General features: G+C 45.8%; 2 protein-coding genes across 2 annotated transcripts in view; one reads left to right on the forward strand and one right to left on the reverse strand.

The window, feature by feature from the left end:
- The first annotated feature begins 1,689 nt into the window (after window positions 1-1,689).
- RCVRN (recoverin) lies at window positions 1,690-13,602 on the forward strand. Its single transcript, XM_044447937.1, has 3 exons — window positions 1,690-2,070; window positions 10,965-11,076; window positions 13,503-13,602. Exons 1-3 carry the CDS (start codon window positions 1,690-1,692, stop codon window positions 13,589-13,591), a joined length of 582 nt encoding a protein of 193 aa, XP_044303872.1. The 3' UTR covers window positions 13,592-13,602.
- Window positions 13,603-18,848: 5,246 nt separating this feature from the next.
- UBE2S (ubiquitin conjugating enzyme E2 S) overlaps window positions 18,849-21,063 on the reverse strand; it is a 12,316-nt gene continuing 10,101 nt past the window's right edge. Inside the window, exon 4 of the mRNA XM_044448133.1 lies at window positions 18,849-20,810. Coding sequence (XP_044304068.1) covers window positions 20,520-20,810 — 291 coding nt within the window. The 3' untranslated portion in view covers window positions 18,849-20,519. The remainder of the gene's footprint in view (window positions 20,811-21,063) is intronic.

A 21,063-nucleotide genomic window follows, 5' to 3' on the forward strand; every position in this document is an offset into this window, starting at 1 on the left:
GTTATGCAGTCTTTAAGTGACTGTGTCCATGGAAACAGCCATTTGTCCTTGGTCTCTGCCTTGATGATGAGTTTTGCATTGCATTGATGCCCTGCCTTTTTCCCTTCTTGCGAGGATCCTGGGACAGCTTACATAGCGCACAACAACCCTGTGAGGTAGGTTGGGCTAAGTTCCAAAGTCACTCAGTGAGTGTCTTGGCTGAGCAGGGACTAGAGCTGGGATCTCCAGAGTCCTTGGTCTAGCGCTCTAGCCACCACACCACACTGCCCAGCCCAACCTTTAGGCAGAGAAAGCCGCCGGAGGCAGCAGATGCTCAGAAGTGGGAAACAGCAGCAAAGTTTTGGAGGGCAGAAGTGTGTAAGCCACACACCCTGCCCTGTGCCGCCTCAGCTCCCTTGGATGCTGGGAAAGAGGTTATCCCATCACCAGTGCTAGGAGTAAGACTTAAGTGCTGATCCACTTACGTTTCTGTTCATGGAATGTGAAAGGGCACCATCTTGTCCATTACCTCAGGCAACAACATGTGGAGCCAGCCCTGGGTTCTGTGTACCCTTTTCTCTCCATCTGGTCGAAAATGAGTGTGTTCTGGGTTCAGACAGCACAATAACCCACATTCAAGGGCTGAGCATAGGTTGTTTTTATCGATGGATTTTTATCATTATGGGCTTTTGCTGTTTTTATTGATGGGTTTTTACTGAAATATAGATTACCATGTTGTCCAAACCCAGCTGCCCTAACAAGCCCATTACAAACAGCCCATGAAGAGAACCAGTGGTGTTTTGCTGGGTTGTGAACTACAGGTAGCTCATCATGGGTTGTTACCTTGGTTGGCTCCAAACAGCATCATACGGGGTTCAACAGCCCTCAGGTCTGAGATCAGAGAAGGAAACACACACACACCTTTCCCATAGCTGGTCTTGTTTTTCTCCTTCCTTTTTTAATTTCCACAGTGGTTATACTGGGAGAGTGAGGTTTGTGTTTCACAGCATGGTCCTTTGCGGGTTCATTCAGAATGAAGGCCCGTGTTGTTCACTTGGACTTGCTCCAAAGTAGAGGGTTCAAAGGACTGCAGCAGAAATCTCTTCCCCTACAATCAGTGGGGCTTAAAAGTTTTGGACTTTGGCTGGGTCATCCATGACGTACACGCCAGCCTATCACCTACTTGATGGCTTGCCGACATTAATGCTACAACTCGGCATGGTGCTTTAAAGCTTAAGAAAATAAACATTTCTGGGTTACCACAGCAATAACTGTCTGTCCATCTGTCCATCCATCCCCACCTAGGCGGTCTCATCTATATTTTCATTCTTTTCAATGCCTCCCTTTCAGTCTTGTCTCTCCAGGTTTGGAAAGCGTGCAGAACGATGGTGTTAAGGAATCGGGGGAGGGAGGGGGGAGAAAGGCCCAAATCCGATTTCCCTCACGCTAAAGAGCTTGGAGAAAATGTGATCAGCGCAACCGAAATAGCTGCTCGTTCTCGCTCCGATATGTGTGTGCCTGCACATACACTCATGGCCCCAGGTGTGGCGAGGCCCTGCGGGGCTCCCGGGACCTCCCACTCCACCCTGAGGAGTCTATATAAGAATGTTCTCCAGGCACCAGCCATTCCACTGGCCCAGCTGAAGCAGGCCAGGACGGACAAGCGAGCGCCATTGGTGAAGTGGTGTTGGGCGAGCCTCTAGCCGAACCATGGGTAACAGTAAGAGTGGGGCCCTGTCCAAGGAGATCCTGGAGGACCTGAAGCTGAACACCAAGTACACCGAGGACGAGCTGTGCAAATGGTACGAGAGCTTCCAGAAGCAGTGTCCCGACGGGCGCATCAGCCGGTCGGAGTTTGAGAAGATCTATGCCAACTTCTTCCCTAACTCCGACCCCAAGGTGTATGCCCGGCACGTCTTCCGAAGCTTCGACACCAACGACGATGGGACCCTTGACTTCCGGGAGTATATCATCGCGCTCCACCTCACCTCGACCGGCAAGGCTAACCTGAAGCTCGAGTGGGCGTTCTCCCTCTTCGACGTGGACCGCAATGGAGAGATCAGTAAGAACGAGGTTCTGGAGATCATCACGGTGAGCGAGGAGGAGGGGTGGGAGTGGGGGAGGCACAGATTTGCGGCACGGGCTTGTGGGCAGGAGCTGCCATGCAATGCGGCTTCTCCACTGCTACACCGCAAGGGTTGGAAGTGGGCTTCCCGTTACACGGAGTTCTTTCCATACAATAGTGCCATGGCAGACATTTTCCATGTTTTTGTCTGGAGATGAAGACAGGGCAGCCTCCTTGAAGTAGCTACTCCAATCCCTTTTGGTTTGTTTTTGTTCTTGTTCCCCGAGATGGACCTACCTACAGTTTCCTGAAGCCCCCTTACGGTCCTAAGCTCATGCCCCAGTATTCCATTCATCCCCTACCGATGCAAAGCTGCAAAGAGCACCCAGCCTTCTTCCAGGTCTTCCTGTCCGGGTACACGGACCCATCCATCCAGGTGGGTCTCCCACCACCTTATTCCTGGATCAGAACTAGCCATGAAAACCATTCTCTGCTCCCATGGGAGGTAGAATCACACGTCACAACTCAAGATAGCACTAATTAAAAGGAGGGAAAGGTGAAGGTAAGGAACATGTGACTATCTTCACCCACCTCGAGGTGAGGGGATGACAACGGATTACCTTGGCTGAAGGCTTTACCTTGTGTCCAAATGGAATTAGCCTTGCCCAGGGGGAGAAATCCTGTTATACTTGTTTAATGGGATGAGCTGCATTGGCAGAGCAGTAAACACTTCTCTGTCGTCTCTTAATTTTATCTCGTTGACTTCAACTATCTCAGCAGAGAGTAGATTTTCATTTTTTCAGGGAAATAGGAAGCCATTCTCTCCCTCTCTCTCCCTCTCTCACACATCCCAGGTATATTTATTATTATTATTATTATTATTATTATTATTAATTATTATTATTATTACTACTACTACTACTACTTATTACATGTCTATACTGCCTGTAGCTGAAGCTCTACAGTCCAGGATTGAATTTAAAGCTTCAGAACTGAATCCTCAAGCAAAGAATCACATGTGAAAACTTCTGTTCTATTAATCTAAACTTCTTGAAGCTTCCACAATGTCTGGTAATTGTAATTTTGTGAGTAGTTTAATTCTGGAGAAGACTCACAGGGAATTACAATTTCCATGATTCTGTGAGTGGGATCCAAAACAGTTAAACTAGCTCAAAGCTAGTTTAAATTTGGAATATAGACAGGACATCTGGCCGTTGCTGCCTCCCAAACTGGACTGTTCCTTTTCAGGGTGATTTTCATGACTGATTTTCATTAGAGCCAGTGTGGTGTAGTGGTTAAGAGCATGGGATCGGGACTCAGGCGATCTGGGTTCTAGTCCCCGCTCAGCCATGGAGCCAACTGGGTGACTTTGGGCCAGTCACAGACTCTCAGTCCAACCCACCTCACAGGGTTGTTGTTGTGGGGAGATGGAGGAGGAGAATGATGTAAGCTGCCTTGAGCCCTTTGTAGGAAAAAGGCAGGATATAAATTGAAATAATAATAATAATGACTGTGGCATGAAGCACAAAATTCTTGAGATCGGATTCTTCGGTGAACTGAAAGTTCTTGGGGTGACCCTATAAGTTTGGCCTGTGGATTTGACGTAGCCCATCCCTCCTCATTGCCACGGGCTTCCCGTCACTTCTCCCGCTTCTAGGTTCCCCTCCCAATGTGTCCACTGCAAGCCATGGAGGAAGGCTAGAGCAATCCGAGATTAAAGTTGGATTAGGCAGGGTTAAGTACCTGAACCTCTCAGTGCTGCATTCGCCTTGTTTCAACTGTGTGGTCCAGAGCATCTTCTGACCTTGGGGAAGGCAGAAGATCAGCAAAGTCTGAATAATTTCTCCCTCCCAGATAGGGAAGAGGAGGGAAGCGAAAGCTACAGAGAAAATAAGGGGCTGATTATAAGCAGGTGTAAGCAAACAGTTTTCCCTGGAAAGGTGCTCCAGAATGGCAGCATGAGCTCCTGTCCTGCGCTGCTAAGAATTTAATTAAGAAGGGCAGCCATGTTTCCCTAAACAAGTTGTAGGGAAACCCTGGGAGATGAGGGGCTTTTTGAAATGAGGCATTTCACCCACCGCTTTGGTGTAGCTTCTGCTTCAGGGGGCTTTTCTATATGAGGCATTTATTATATACTAATGTTTCCTCATTCACGGTAGTTTTCAGGGGCTGCACACAGTGGCTGCATCCTCCAGGCCCTCTCCCATGCTTTCCAAATATTTCCCCTCCTTGGTTTAGATGGAAGAAAATGTGGTATTATTTGGAAAGGGCAGGATGAACCCCAGTGAGAAGCGCTGGCATTTTTGCAGTTATGTTATCCTGCAGCGCCACCTTGGGCTTGGTAATGCAACATATGGAACAGCAGAGAAAGAAAAATACAGAAGGAACAAAATACGTGGAAAGGAGCCAATCTTAATCTGGCAAACAGCCTCAGCAAAGTCATGAGCTAGGAAGAGCACATGAGCTAAGGCAACACTGTAACCTTAGAAAGCTCAGCAAATATAACTTTTTCCCCTTCAAATCTTGGCTGGCAAATTTATGGGGAGGCAGCTCTCCAACGCCCCCCCCCCCCCCGCATCACCAGCAAAAGGCAAGCAGAACACAACTGCTACCCCACACTTCAGGCCTAGGGCTCTAGGGAAAGACTTATTCAAATGCCTCTGTATTTTAAAAATATTTTTATTTTATTTTATTTGCTTAACGTTTAGGTAATTGTGCTTTTTTTGCTTCCTGGTTAACTTTGCACTGAGATTCCTTCGCCCTGAAGGGAATGGTCCTAATATTTTGTAATTGAAATGATCGGCAATTACAGGCAAAGTGGAGGGGGGGCATGCATCAGGGCCTGCCTCATGTTTTTCCCCCACAACTTCCGCTTGTACCCCGCTCCCATCAGCACTGCAATCCCCTTGGCAGGCGTCCCTCGGCCCGCTTATTCCTGTTTGTTTCTGCTTGCTGTACCAAAAGGTAGCAGGGGCCCTTGGGCAGGAAGTTTCCAGTTAAATTTGTATATGTTGGGATGGCTCTGGATCAACACAAATCATAACACTCAAACGAGCAAATCACAGGATCTGTGATTTGTCATTTGTGCGAAATATACTCTCATCCACCAGGGTTTAATTTTGTTATGAGAAAAGAATGGGAAGTTTTGTCCATAAATCAGTTTGGACAAAGCCGTTCCCTACCTGCATTTTGCTACAGTAACCAGAAAAAAGACCCTCTGCTTTGGCTTGTACATGGTGATACTTTTTATTATTCATTTATTTATTAGATTTATACCCCCCGCCCCCATTAGCTAGAAAGTCTTTCTGAGCTCCTTTGATCTAAGGCACCCCAGATATCTATTAAATCCCATTTATTTCAATGAGTGTCATCAAAGTATGACTCAGACTGGGTCCATACCTCTCTTCCCAGGTGAAGTTCTGTGTCTATCACCTCTTGGCTCATTCTTCACACCCAAAAAGACCTTTACACCATCATCTGATCCAATTTATAGCTTTATAGATGCTTCACAGACCTGAATGCTTAGAATTATGGGGTAGGACGCTTGCCATATTTCAAGAAAACAGTTTACCCTTCCTAAAAGGCCTTTTGAGTGCTGAGTGCTGTGATAAGTGATCTCACCATGCAAGGGAAACTGGTGCCAACGTCACTGTGTCACAGCCTTTGCACATAAAAGCAAGTTCGGGAAACATCCTCTGCATTTTGGCCACTTGCTGCCCTTTCCTAGGCTCTGGATGACCTATTTACATGGTCATATTTCTGAGTCCATGCACCTCAATTTTTCCACCGCCCTATGAGAAAAAGCCAGATATACAGAAGCCAGAGTTACAGCTTTAGAAGAAGGATGAGAGTTAATGTAGAAAATATGTTTCAGTTTGGGTCACACACCTTCTTAATGGTATGGTTTGGGTTTTTTCCTTTTGTATTGTACAATAAAATTTTTAAAAACGTGGACTAGAGTTGATATTGCAGGTTGAACCGAGATGCTTATTATTTATTTATTATTATTTATTATTTGCATTTATATGCCACCCTAATAGCCCAGAGGGCTCTCTGGGTGGTTTACAACATTAAAACCTACTGATCCTAAACAAACAAACAAATTGGCTATACCACGACTGTATAAAATAATATAGTTGAAATAAATCAATAAAATAAATAAATAAACCATTAGAATTAATTAACTTTAAAATATTGGTTAAATAAAAAGTTCTTGAAAATAAGCTATAGTATAAATATGCATTATATACATATAAGATATAAACTATAAATAAGGCACAAGGGAAGAGGAAAACCTGCTTAATGAAAAGGCCTCCCTCACAAGAGGTCCAAAGCCAGGTCGGGCTGTTTGGGCAGGATGGGGGAGCAGTGGGGGAACTGTCCCGTATTTGATGAAAAGGGCATTTTCCATCATAAAATGCTTCCCACTTCCCTCGGGCTTTGCCATCCTCACGGCACCACGAGTCCTGAACACACTCCCAACCCGTGAGTATTTGCTTGGTCCACCTGAGGAGGGGCTTCGCCCCCGGAAAGCTTATGGCAGGATAGTTGTAGCTTTTGAAGGGTCTGGGGGCATTTCCTCTCCCCACTGCTGCCGCCTCCTCCTGTGGGGAAACTGCTTAAGCAAGGCCCTGTCCTTAGACCTTTATAGTCCAGTATATATAGAGGCGACAACAGTGGCCAGCATCTCTGGCTGTTGCAAAGCAGAGTGAAGTAAGAGAATTGAAATAAAAATATTAAGTTCTTGGAAGAGGTCCCCTTGAGAGGTGGGGCGGTTGCATTATCCCAAAACTGAAGGAGGACTATGAGATTATTTTGTACCATCTGTTCCAAGCTCTTCAGCTGAAGTGGACCCTCTCCATGAAATCATCTGCCATAATTTCCTTGCTGCTAAAATGCCACCGCCACCTCCTGCTCCCACGGAGGGAGTGAAGCAGCAAGGAAGGGGAAACACAGAGACAGGCAGCAAACTGGCTGCAGAGGAGGCTTCTGCGGCAAATCTCCTCACGCTAGGGCCCACCAGATGTGCTGGGCAACAGATCCCATCAATCCCACCAACACGGGCATTGGCCATGTGAGCTAGGGATGATGGAACATGTAGCCAACACATCTGGAGGGCGCTAAGTTGTGGAAGGCTCTTGTAAATGTTGTGTCCCACGGTTTTACAGATGAGACCAGTTGGTATTTTTTAAGAGAAGTTTTTTATTATTACCTGCGCAGGGACCAGCACTATCACACAAAGATGGGATTAGTGCCGCGCCCCTTAGAGGGAAAGTGGAGTTTTTATACCATGTCACAAACAAATGGAAAATTATTATTGGCATCCTCAGCGAGCTTAGCATGATGCAGAAGCGAGACGGTTTTGCGGTTAGTCTATATTTTGATACAAAAGCGGAGCGGTTTGCAGTTGGCCTATCCTTTCAAGTTTTACGCCTTTTGATAAACTTTGCCCATTTTCTGAAGTAACACTCTGTATATGCCTGGGGCAACTGATAAACCTCCTATTAGGCTATTTTAATACACAAAGCCTCCTATTATGCTAACTTGTGCCAGGTGGGTCGAGCCTAACAGTAAGTAATGATGGCCATGCCAGCTATGGGGAGGCAGAAGCTGAAAGGCAATTAAGCGTATGCATGCATAGAGAGGAAAGCATCCTATACTGGCTGGGATGTGTGGGACTTTGGTCTGGCTAACCATGCATAGGACTGCACTTTAAATTAAAATGTCAGACCCCTGAAAACAGCACGGCCTGGGACAGCCTGTTTCTGGCTTCTGAGCCTACCCTGGACACAGCTAAAACAACTGGAAGTGGTTTCTTGCTGTAGCAGGACGAGAAGCTTGTTCTTATTAAATAAGGGGATATAGATGACATCCTCATGTGTGTCTGATTCCATGGTAGGTTGCTTGTTTACTAATACCCTTCGTTTCTATCCAGCAAGGAGCTGAAGGGAACTCACAATTAAACATTAATTCTATATCCCATTTAATATTTTCAGGTAGAAAATGATTTATACTCCCTGTGTTTGTTTGCACAACAACCTTTTGAAGTATGTCATTAATAGTCCTGTTTTACATATGGAAAATGAGTCAGTGTACAGTCAAGTGTCCAAGCTAAACATTGAATTAAGAACTGCAGGGATGCTGGTATCTTAGGTTTAAGCTCAGCCTCCTATCCATTGTACTGTGTCTGATGTGTTGTAGTTTCTCAACACAGAAGCTGCATATCTATGAAGATTCCCCACTGGATTTTGCTCTTAGCCAATCACAAAGCCCAAATTTAAAAATCATTGGGAGGGCTACATTTTTATTTTTTACAGCTCAGGCATACCCATTTAGTTTGCATCAACATGGAAAAGCTGCACAATTTGGCTGTTTCTGGACTTGCAGGGGAAATTATCAGTATATCTCCAGTTTGCTACTTCAGCAACCATAAGGACTAGAAACTTGGTTTAAAAAGTGAGATTAAAGTAAGATTCTCAGAACTCTCCAGATGAGTGCATATCCCACATTAGAAACCCTTTTATAACATGAAGGAGAATGTCTTGATTCTGTATGTCTTTGTCTATGCCAACTGGTGTCCTCTTTTGGCCATTTTTTGGGTGACGCATTTTTTTAAAAAAAGCAAGGAAATTTCCCCTCCCCATCTCCACCCTGGGAAAAGCTGTAATTTCTGGTTCTCTGGTAGGAATGCCAGCTCTTCCTTTTTTAGCCCCATTCCTGGGCTCCAAACCTGACATCACAATCCCCAACTTGGACTTAGGGCCATTTGCCGCTGTGCATTTAAGAGCCTTCGATTTGTTTGTTTGTTTGTTTGTTTGGGGAACTTCTATGCCGCCCCATTCACCGAAGTCTCGGGGCAGCTCACAAACATAAAGAAATAACATCATATAAAACAATATAATTTAACAGTATAACAGTTTTACCTGTTGTGCTGCCGCTAAAGGCACAGGGTGGCAAATTTGTGCACTGCTACAAGGACCTGAAGTCTTGCACTCACACCTGTGACACCAAGGAAGGAGCCCCTTCCTGCTTACATCACAGTCTGCACATGACCATGGATCCCATACGCTGCTCAGCCAGAAACACCAAGGTCTAGCAACTCTCAGAAAAGTTAGAAGCAGCAGCGCCTGCCCAGCAAATGGATGACCCCAACTTGCTGTGGACTGGACAGCCCTTCCCAGAGCGGTCGGCCCCTGCAGCTCTCCAGACAGAGGGCTGCCCCCTGTAAAGCTGGGCACCTGGCCGCCCCAGCTGAGCACCAGAAACTGGCCGTTCGAACTCTGGCGAGGGCCGGCCTCTCCTAGTCCACCAGGTCCTGCCAGCAGGAGCACGTGGCGTTCGGAGCAAAGCAAGGACCTGGGGATGAAACGGGTCTCAGCGGAGGGAGACGCAAGAGGGTGGCTTTCCTGGAAGCAGAGGAGCTAAAAGGAAAGCAGCTGTGGCTGCTCTGGTGGCCACGATCCCTGCTCTTCCTCTGTCCTGTGCTGCAGTTCCTGTCCACAGAGGCAAGGCTCACAGCAGGGATAAGGACCCTTCTTCCAGATGTCGCTGGACCACAGCACCCATCTCCCCTGTCCCCTTGTCATGCTGGCTGGGACTGCTGGGAGTTGGAGCCCAGCCTCATCTGGGCGCGACCGGTTCCTCTCTCCTGCTAGAAACGGCACTGCCTCACGGAGCTCTTTGTCCAGACGGCTGAACGGCAGGACTTGACATTCAGTGGGGAGGTCCTGGGCCAGCTGCCTACACAGAAACATAAAAACAGTGAGTCGGAAGTGGTCTCCCAGGCCATCTAGTCTGCCCACCCGGGCTCCAGCCACGGCCTGTGCAGGAACCGTGTGAAAAGGGAAGGGGCACACCATGGATGCTGTACTCAGAAGGCCCTGGGAGGAAAGGTGGGCTAGAAATGCAGTAAATGACATTTGTCCAGCTAAATCCCTCTCTTTTTGCAAGCCTCCCAACTTCTAATAGTGATCCATTGTAATTTGCCTGCAGTTTCCACTGTGCTCGGTATATTACCATCTATTTTCGTCTTTGTACTTACACATTCATGCATCCCACCCAGCAGCAGAAATTCTTGAGGGGCTGAAGCAACGCCTCAGTGAGAACAATCTTTTGAATGTTTTTAGCTTAAGGGGATGGGGGAGAAAGGCAAGCAATTTGCAGGGGACAGAGTGACGTGTATAGAAATTGGAAAGGAAAAGTGGACAGTATCCTAGAAACCCAAATGCATCATTCACTGGTAGGAAAATCAGAAGAAATAAAGAATTCTAACTCATCATAGAGTTAGAATTCGTTGCAACAGGATGGAGGGATGGACCACTAGCTTTAAAACAGGCTTAGACTAATTTGGGGAGGCAATCAATGGCTAGTCCTCATGATGAGGGGTGTATATTATTTGCACCCATATCGCTCAGTACCAGTTGCCAGGGGAAGGTGTTATTGTACTCATACTTTGCTTGTACAAAATACTCATATTTTGCTTATACAACACTGTGAATGCTGAACTTGATGGGTGTTACCATCTGGATGGACACCTGTACTTGTCTTATCTCTCTCTGACTTACTTCTTCTACCTACCTGCCATTTTAGGAGCATTTCAACACTTCTACCTGCCTTAAACTTCCTCCTGATACTAGTATTTACAAAGCAGCTACACCGAGTTTATCTTCACATCCTCTTGCCAGGAGGGCTGTGTGTTTTTAAGGAGAACCTCAGCCAAGGGCTGTCTGGGAAGCACATGAGATGGGATGAGTCAGAAAAGAGGAGTGAAGGTCTTGGGTTCTCTGGTTTGGGGGTGAAAGACAACCCCCTGGGGAAGCAGGAAGACAAATGCCCCAGTAGCTCTATGTTCTGGAATCTACTGGTTTAAGTGTGTTATGTCACTCACTGTTCTAAACAGCTGTTACAATTTTCCCCACAGGCAATATTCAAGATGATCCCTCCAGAAGAGCAAAAGACCTTGGCAGATGATGAAAACACCCCCCAGAAACGGGCTGACAAGCTGTGGGCATTTTTCAACAAGGGAGATACAGGTAACACACTGCTCTTCTCTCCACCCTTGTCTTTCCTCATGTGGCCAAGTCGCTAATGCTCTTTTCACTTTGCCACAAAACAGGGATAGGGTTTGGTCCCCGTATCCACACAACAGGTTAAAACTAGTCACAGTGTTACCTGATGAAATAGGCGTTGTACCTCCTTCATCTTTTCCTCAGCAGATTTTTTTCAACAGAAAAGAGACAAAAGAAGTAGGTGGAAAATACCAGGTGGTGGAGGTCCATCTTGACTTCTGTGTTTGAGGCAGGGCAGTTGCAAAAGAAAATCTCATCTGGACCCCCTCCACATGGGGAGAAAGCACAGAGAGCAAGTCCTCACTGATAGGTGTTCCAGAAGAGGGACAATTGCTGTTTAAGTGGTCTGTCTTGGTGCTGATTTGGCATTCACTGTAGGCTTCCAATCATTGCAAACTGATTATAGGCTTCACTTCTACAATGGCTGATAAGCAAATGCTCATGTCTGATTGATACAGACGTTTTTACTTTATACAGTTTATGCTTTGTTTGATCCACTATTTGGGGGATTCTCTTTTTCTAGTTTACTCTGTGATGAAAACAAATCTACCTGTTCATCTATCAGGGTCAGTAAGAGTTGGAAGGGGCCACGAAGGCCACTGGGTCCAGCCCCCTGCTGGTGCAGGACACCAGGTTTCCTCATCCACTTGGATGACTGTCCAGACATTTTCTGAATGTCTTTAATGTAATTGTAGGCTTACAATGTCTCTAGGCCAATATGGTCCTGTTGCCATATTGTTCGAACAGTTAGGGAATTTTTTCTGTTGTCTAGCCTGAATCTGGTTTCTTGCAGCTTGAGTTCATTGGTCCGTGCCTTACACTCTGGGATGAGTGAGAGGAGATCCTGCCCTTCCTCTTTGTGCCAGTCTTTTAGGAACTTGTAGAGCGCCATCCTATCCCCACTCAGTCATAAGGCTAAACAGGCCCAGTTCTCTCTGTCTGTCCTCATAGGGCTTTGTTTCCAGACCTTGGATCCTAAACGGTTCCAAGACTCTTAAAACTTGGGGTGGGGGGTAGGGGTGGAAGTATTCTCCTGATGAAACTAAGCTTTGGCTTATAACACACTTTTTAGGGTAACTTCCTTCCCCCACTCCAAGTCAAATTAAGCTTCCACCAAAAGTCAGCTCAAGTGGAATAGCTCTGTATTATGTTAGCTTTGTGAACAGTCAAATTTATTCCTGCGTCCTCAAAACGAGTCCCTCCCCACACATTCCATGCAAGGTTAGCCATTAAAAAGCTGCATGTTGGCTTTAAGTTGTACAAGAGGCATGAAATCCGTGCTTAATGCAGGTCTGACGAGCGTTTTCACAACATCTTCATCCTCCAAGGCCTCTCCCACATGTGCTTTCCCACATGTTCAGAGCCATGGATTTATTCCCCATTTACAGTGCAATCTTACTAGGATGCCCATAATCCCCAAACTCAGACACTTATAAAGAAGGAGCAAGAGAAACAGAAAGGCCAGAATAGCTTTTGGATATTTTGCAGGGTTGTCTTTATTTCCGCTTCCCAAGCCTTGGAGAAACCTTGGCACGGTTCTTTCTGCACTGGCTCCGACCTCAGAGCTGGGAAGCCATAAAATCCTATGGTCCCCAGATGTTCTCTACGGACCATCAGATCACTCCTTCCATTCTTTTAATTAAATCAATTAACATTCCCCTGATCTCAGAAGGCAGAGAACTTAAGTAGCCACTGGATGGCCACCTGTTAAAAGATGCTGTCGCTCCCAATTTCATGCATTGGGATAAGGATGGAAAATGCGATATTTGCTGTTCTTTGGAACACTCTAACTAAATATTCTTTTGAGTGACAGCTGGTGGGACACGGGGACGAAGAGCTTGAGCAAGGAATCCAGGCGAGGCTTTTAATGTGCAGCCCCCCTGCTTCATTCACAGAAAGTTACAGGGAATCCTGCTTCTTCTGTCTCGTTTCTTTTCACAAAAATAAATACATAAACAAAATTTATCATCAGCAATGTGGTAACAGTAAACCTGAAATACACTACAAGACTGTGAGGAGGATACAGTACAAGGATATATGCATGGAGTGGTGTAAACACAGCTGAGCGCTAGATGTACCTGCTCAGAAGGCAGTCCTAGTGACTTCAATGGGCTTTCTTGACAGGCATGTGGGGACAACTACAAAGCATTCTTGCAACAACTTTTATGGGCTGACATTGCATGGTCATCCAGAAAGACAGATGGGCCTTAATTTAGCCAGGCTTGGGACTGCTGCTAAATTGTTCTCCCTTCTTCTCTAAGAATCAAATGCCCTAGCTTGGCTGAGTTCTACCACTCCATCTCCAATTACCTCTCATTCTTGGGATTCCATTACACTACCTAGTGCTAATTCTTTCTCTGTGTGTTTTTGTTTTAATTTTAATTTTGCAGATAAAATTGCTGAAAAGGAGTTTATCGATGGGGTGATGAAGAATGATGCAATCATGAAGCTCATTCAATATGAGCCCAAGAAAAAATAGGACCTTTGGCGTTGATGGACAGGAGAAGCAAAAACACAGAGCTGCACAAGTGTGTCTGTGTGTGTGTGTGTTGTGTGTGTGCGCGTGCTGGAAAGGTAAGAGGATGGTGTAACAGCCCTTATTCTTAGGAGAGGAGATGTGACTGGGGGTGTGTGTGTGAGAGAGAACAAGTGCATTTGTCTGCATGTAAGAAAGGAAAAATATAAAAAAAGAAAAAAAAGTACAATTATAAAACAGCTTTGTTAGCAGTAGCCACCTGTCTGTTTCTATCCTTTGACTTTTCAGGGTTTTTGAATGGCAATACAAAACGTAGGCTTGGCAACCATAAAATAATCATCTGAGCTGGCATTAAGCAAAAGAGAATGGAGAGGAGTTAAAAGGAAAGGATTGGAGGGGGAAGAACAGGGAGAAATAAGGGAAAGACATTTGGGAAAATTAAGACGTTTAGAGTCAGTGGGCTTTGCATTGAAATCACTGCTTAGCCATGAAGCTTGCTGGATGTTTGGGCCAGTCAAAATAGACATTACAAAGAAAAAATCATGGAGGATACCTGTACAGGCCACCATAAACTCCTTGGAAAGAGGAGAGATACAAATAGAGTTTTTAAAAAATCTTCAAGAGAGACCTCGTGACGCCAGAAATAACCTCAGCAGACCTGCTCACCTATAATGATCTGTGTGTGTGCATGTGTGTGTGTGTACCCCATTATATTATGTGTGTACTTACATATATGCAACAGAAGATTCCAAGCCTTTCCTACTGCAATAAATGCAAAGGGCCCTACAGAGGGGTCCTGGGTCACCTCACATGGTCACCTCTTTCCCACCACCCATCCTTTCATGTCATTTCCATCCGAGCAAACGGCAGCCTTCCCTAACTTGGCACCTTCATTCGGACTACCACCTCTCACAATCCCCTGCTGGGTGGGGTGATGAGAATTGCAATTACAACCTGTCCAGAGGATGCCACTTTGGGGGAAGGTAGAATCAGCGTAAACTTCCACCAGGGGATCCTGAACTTCTGGCCAGACTAGAATGACACCCCAAGGATGTTTACTCTGAAGTAAGTGCCACTCCTCTCTATGGGACTTGCTTCCTGGCAAAAGGCCTAGGATTGCAACTGGATACATTTCTCTACATCAGCACCACTCACCTTGCATTTTCAGGGAAGGCTTAGCCCATTTACTGGTGTGTAACATCATTCTTCGGCTGTTGCACCTTTCTGCTCAGGCCCAGTTCTTCCCCCATTCTTAACCCCAGCTTTGCTGAGGGTGCTTAACATGCCCTGAGAACGCCCCTTCCCCTTGTGGGAGCACCATCGGGCACCACCCTTCCTAGATGTGACATTTACGTCATGTGGCTTCTGTCATTCTAGAATGCTTGTTTCTTTAAAATGAAGGGAGGTTTCTGTCTAGGGAGCAGGAGGCATGTGCAAATTGTGTACTACATCTATTTTTCAATAAAGGGCATTGTGTGTAACAGACTTTGCACCATGGAGCTTATCCAAATATGTCTCTAGGCTGTGGATATTGAGGGGGATGTGGTACCTTTGGCTATGAGCACCGGTTGGGGAGGAAAGATCCCAGCATGCAGGAGAAATATATGCACAAACAGAACTCCACTGCTCCAGACCCCAACAGCCAGTTCAAGAATTTAAGAGATACCACAAAAGTTAATGCTTGAAGCCATTCCTCAGAACAAAATATACTTTTTGAGTAGGGGAACCCCCACCTTTAAACACTGCAAGTCAGTTGAGGTTGCTTATTTCTCTAGCTCCCTTCTCTCACTTTTGCAGAACCCAGCCATCCTGACACTCATCTTTTTACTTCTTTTCATTTTATTTCTGGAGTCCCTTCCATTGCCAAGTGTAGGGAAATTGCCAAGTGCATACATCTTTAACAGCATCTCCCTAAGACAGAAATTGGTAGGGGAATCTTTTGCCAGTAGAGAGGCACTGGGAGAAGTTTCACCTGCTTCTTTCTCATCAGCCTGGAGTTTTTCTTGATTCTTTTACAAATGCCCATTTCTATAAGAAAAAATGCCATTTCAATTCTCCCTTTGCAGCTCTCATGGCGTGAAGAGTTGCAGGCGCTCCACATTCCGAGATTGCTTTCCTTGTCGAATGTGTTTAATCCACCACTTAAAGGCAAGGCTGGGGAACGAAGTCCTCCAGCTGTTGCTGGATTGCAACTCCCATCAGCCCTCACTATTGACTATGCTGAGAGGAGTCAGAGTTGGCCAACAACCGGAGAATCGCATGTTCCTCACCTTTCATTAAGGGCACAGAGATTCTGCCTATAAAGATGGCAGTTTTGGCCTGGGAAGCATAGTAGTCCAATCAATATAACTCAGTTTAGGGCCCTGCAAATCTTTTCTTTGGCATATGAATGCCCCTAGGAAGATGGGGCAGGGGAACAGAAGGCGGGGTTATATAATCGGTCTCGTTCCCTCTTGCTCTATGGAGTTTTATGCAAAAGCCAGTTAGTGCTGATCCTCACTAATCCCTATGTGGAAAGGATGCTGTAAATATGGTTTTAAGGAGCTTGCGATAATCAGCTAGGACGGTAGAACAAGGTTGACGGCAGGCAGGTGTTTCCAGATCTCTACTTTCGCTTCACAAGCACTCCAACCTGTTCCCATATCTGGTAAATCTTGTAAAATGAACCAAATAGTAGCAGAGACATCACCAAAGAGGATAAAGGATTCTCACGCTTAAAAAAAAACCAAACACCAAAAATACAAAATTCGTAACATGCAGAGAAAGTCTCCTTCGCTGCGGCGTTTGAATATGGTAGGAAAGCGCCACCTAATGGAGAGAGTGCAAAATTACAGCAACCAGCATTGTCTCTCGGGAGGGCTATGCAGTTCTTAACCATGATAGCCAAGCTGCAAAATTGAGCAGTAACTCACACCCATTTATTCAAAAATCCTATTCTCCTTATCCAACCTATATGTGAACTTTGAGGGGTTACTCAGAATTTTGGGCATCATGAGAAGGCAAAACTCACTGGAGAAGAAACATAATGTAAAAGGAAGCGGAAGGGAGGAGGAAAACCAAACTTAAGAGGGATAGATTCCATAAAGGAAGTCCACAGCTTTGAGCTTACAAGAGCAGAGCAGGGCTGTCAAGGACATGTTGGAGGGCATCCATTCGTACATTGGAGACAGCTTGACAGCACACAACAAAAACTCACTGGTAAAAGGCACACTCTGCACATGCACAGTTGCTCGGACCACCTGCCTCTGGAAAAAAAAGTGAACTTTGGCTCAGTTCGACTTGAAGCAGAATAGAAGAGGAAATCATGGTGCATGTTCTCACTGTCTCTGGGAGGGAAGAAATTTCACCAGGAAGATAGAAACAGTAAGGTTTGTTGTCCTCATCTCCCAGGAAGAGAAATTAAGGGAAACTGGGGAGGGTGCAAATGGAAGGAGCAGGCAAGAGCTAGAACAAACTTTGGGGTTCTTTGTTATGGCATGCAAATCCCGTTGGATAATGGAGGGGTGGGAGTTGCCAGATTTGAAGCAGAACATTTACAGCAGCAGTTGGCAACCTCCAGCAGAAGGAAAGTGTTAGAAAGTGACAGAAAAGGGGCGGGGGGGGGGTGTGCCTGGCCCTGCCTGGCTTTGGCCCTATCAGCCCAGCAGAATACCCTGAGCAGAAGGCTGCCTTGGACAGAAAAACATTCCTAACCCAATTTACATCTTGCCCAGCATGGTTGCTTCTCCATTCCTTCTCCAGGCAGCGTCCAACATGCGCTCAGCTCCTATGCTTGCAGACGGGGCGCACCTGGAGCACCAGCCAGCTACAGGAGGGTGCATGACAGGAGCAGAGGGACCAGGCAGAGAAGCTTCAGATGTTTTATCTCCTGCCACATCAGAGCATTTTTTTAAAAATGTGCAAATATCCCTGGCTTTGAGACAGGTGTGGGCCCATTGTGAAGGGTCGGATTTGATAGAGACAAATCACCTTCAGATCCCACCTGAATTCCCTTGCTCAACTATCGAAGGCTCAACGTATCTTGCTGTCTGTAGACCAGCTCCCGGCCTGTAAAAAAAAATGTTCAATACATTTTTTTTCCTGTCACTAATCCCTTGGTGCTAAGCTAATACCTTTATCCAGGGATTGCTAGCCATTTTTGAGCTGATGGACACATCTGAATTTTGGAAATGCCATGGATATTCACCAGATGGTAGCTGCAGGGAGCTTCTGCAGTCATTCAATAGCTGTCGTGGTGGGCATGACTACAAAGAGAATACTAATTTCTCAGAAACAAGCTGGTGAGATTAAAAGTAACTTCCCCAAGACCCAGAGTACAAGGCAGAAGTGGGGCCACAGCTCTAAAGTGCAAAAACACCTTTCTGAAAGCCAACACACACGGTGCTGAAGGGTAGCCCTTTGATCTGCAGCCTGCCAAGCTTCCCAATAAATGTGTCATAAATATTTCAAATGGTTAAACAAATAGGAATCCGAAGGAGCAGAGAGCCTGGTGCCCACAGGACTCTGCAGATCCCAGCCAGCCGGACCCATGCGAGGCACTGCACATAAAGCCAATGTGTTGCGAAGCAACATGCCCGAGTGTGGTAAGAAAGCGGGGGCGGGGGGGGGGGCAGCCTGACGGACAATCCATGAGGAAGGATCAGGCCACTTCTATGCTTGTATGGATTTCAAGGGGCCTGTGCCTCTAGGGTACCAGCCATGCTCTGCAGAACTGCTTCTTACCATCACAAGGGATTCAGTTAAAAACCCACTCATCATGAGTAAGAAAAAGATGAGAATGAAGTGCTCTGTTGCTTTCTGCCCATGGCCCCTAGGCTTGAGAGGACTGGGACAAGCAGGACACAATCAGACTCAAATCAGGGCCTGGTAACTTTCCAGTTGTCACACCAAGTTAGGACACATGGAAGAGAAAGGGTTTTCTTGGTAGCCGGGTAAATATAGAATGCCTTTCCTTTGAAATCTGCTGGGTTCCCTTCAGGGCTGGCCTTCTGACTTTCGCCAGTGGTCATGAAAATTCACTTTTTAAACTGCAGCTTTTAAAGGTTTTATAGCTCTGCTCTGAAATGACATGAGTTTTGTACAATGCTGGTGGTATTTTTAGATCGCTGAACTGTAAGTGAATCACAATTTGATCTGTTTTTAATTTGTACCATATGATTTTTTCCAGAAAAGCAACAAATCTAAGAATATTTAACATTTATATTCTGCTTTTCAGGCAAAACTTTACATAAAAATAGAAAAAAATATTCATAAACAGGAAATGTAATAAAATGGGAAAGGTAAGCTACTGGGGGAAAGGTGGAATTCTTTAAAAGTCCCATCTCTCTTTCCTTCAGTTTCTCAGGTAAGAGGATGGAAAGGCAGTTTTGGTCTTGGCTGTGATTGCAAAAAAGAACTCACCACCACAACATTGTCCGTGATACCTGCATGGAGATGAAAGAAACTCGGGTTCCCTTGTCAGCTGAAGAGCCCCTTGGCTGCACGTAATCTAACAGTCAGAGGCCAAGTCAAACTCTTGTGGGCTGCATCACACAGCCTGCATACTGTGTCCACGCCAAACCACAGGGCTCGATCCCAGCCTGCCTCTAAATGTTCATGACACAGAAATACACTCAAACATGAGTGCAGGTGGAGCAAGTTCACACATTACATACATTGTTTAAATCCCACAGCCTTACTGCTGCAAATCATTTCACAGTCCGCTGCCTTTTGCAGGTTTCCACCTGCCGCCCTTCCCCCCACCCCCATTCAAAAGGGTGAAACATCAATACGATTTAGATAATGAAAAGTAAGAAATTCAAGTTAAAATATACTGGCATTTTTAAATATTTGGGTCCCACTACTAGACAAGAGCTTCTGCAATGTTGAATTTGGCTTCCAGGCAGAAAAAGTTCAATATCCCAGGTTTAAAAAACTAGTGGTTAACCAGCTGTGCTCCTCATCCCTCAACTTCCCTTGTCTCTATACACCTCTTATACTAGGAGGTGACACACATGATCATTTGCCTGACCTACTGCAGGGGTGACAAATGCAAATGTCTTATATCTGGATGCAGGGTGAGGACACAACTTCTGCTGAACTTAAAATTGCCCTGCTAGAGCAGATCAAAGGTCCCAAAAACAGTCAAGCAGGTGTTCCCAAACAAGTCGAAAGAGGAACATGAAGGTAATTCCTACCTGTCCTCCAGCACACATTCTTGCCCCACTATTGGTGAACAGGTACCCTGCCTCTAAATCATGGGAGGTTCCATTTAGTTTTCATGGTGAAGACATGTAGGTAGATCAATGTCCCCTAACACCTTTAAAAAAACCAACCAAGAGCTGGTGGACATTAACACATCAAGGCAATTGACTTCCTTAAGTAGATATTAGGGAAAGAACATTTTCTTTGTCCTGAATGAAAAAATTTTAGAGGAATCCTGAATTCTAAGAGGAGCATTTCTTTTCACCAATTCCACAGTTCACATATGTCCAAAAAGGAATTTGAGAGGGTTTGAGCATCTTGCCTCTCCCAACAAATCAAAAAAGCAGCAACCTCTTCCAATTCTTCTTCAAAAGAGAAGATACTGTCCCCCATCCCCACCATTATCTTTATTTTGAATCTTCTCTGGCTCCAACAACATGCTTTCTAAAAAATGGGAACATGGTATTCTCAAGATGGACCCCCACCCCAGGTTGACAGGATGGTAGCAACTATACAATGAGAACCTTCTTAGAAAAAAAGGCATTTAATAGATTTTTCTGCTTTTATAATTTAAATAACTTAAAGACTGAAAAGAAGAAAAATCTGAAAAGGGCGAGACAAAAGTTGGACTGTAGTCTCAAAGGGAAGGTGGGAGAAGAAAAAGAGGAGAAATTGAAAATGTACTGTGGAACCCCACTGCCCATCACCCCACCCTGTGTGACAGACCCCACCTCGCCCACCCCATCCCCTAAAGCCGCCGGAGAGCTCGCTTCTTGTCGGTCTTCTTCTTGGAGGCCAGTTTCTTGTCCCTGTCGCCTGCGTGTTTCTTGGCCATGGGGCCCTCTCCAGAGGCGCTGGCGGAAGAGGAGCAAGGCTCGGCGGGGTCCTTGGTGCGCAGGCCGGATGAGGGCTGGGCATGGATCTCCGTCAGGAGGCGAGCACGGGAGGCATACTCCTCATAGTTCTCCAACAGGAGGCGCCCTGCTTCCTCGTTCAGGGCTGATTCCGGATTGGGGTGGATGAGCAAACATTTGATGGTCTGGAGCAGAAAAAAGGACATGTGCATAGTGAAAAATCAGTGGAGGGGTAGCAAGCTCACAGAGGACGTTCTACAACATCTCTGGACTCTGCCACCAGCCAGGAGAACAGGGACCGCTAATATTAGGCTAAGGATGTGACCAGCTGGGGCTCAGCCATTTGGTCGCTAAATGGAACTTGCATCCCTTCTTCCCGAGAAACCCTGCTCCCCTGGACTCTTAAAAGTGATGGGAAAGACACACCATCCCCACTGC

The sequence above is a fragment of the Varanus komodoensis genome, unplaced genomic scaffold (genome assembly GCF_004798865.1).
Source record: "Varanus komodoensis strain SLA01 unplaced genomic scaffold, ASM479886v1 scaffold53, whole genome shotgun sequence".
Lineage (NCBI taxonomy): Eukaryota > Metazoa > Chordata > Lepidosauria > Squamata > Varanidae > Varanus > Varanus komodoensis.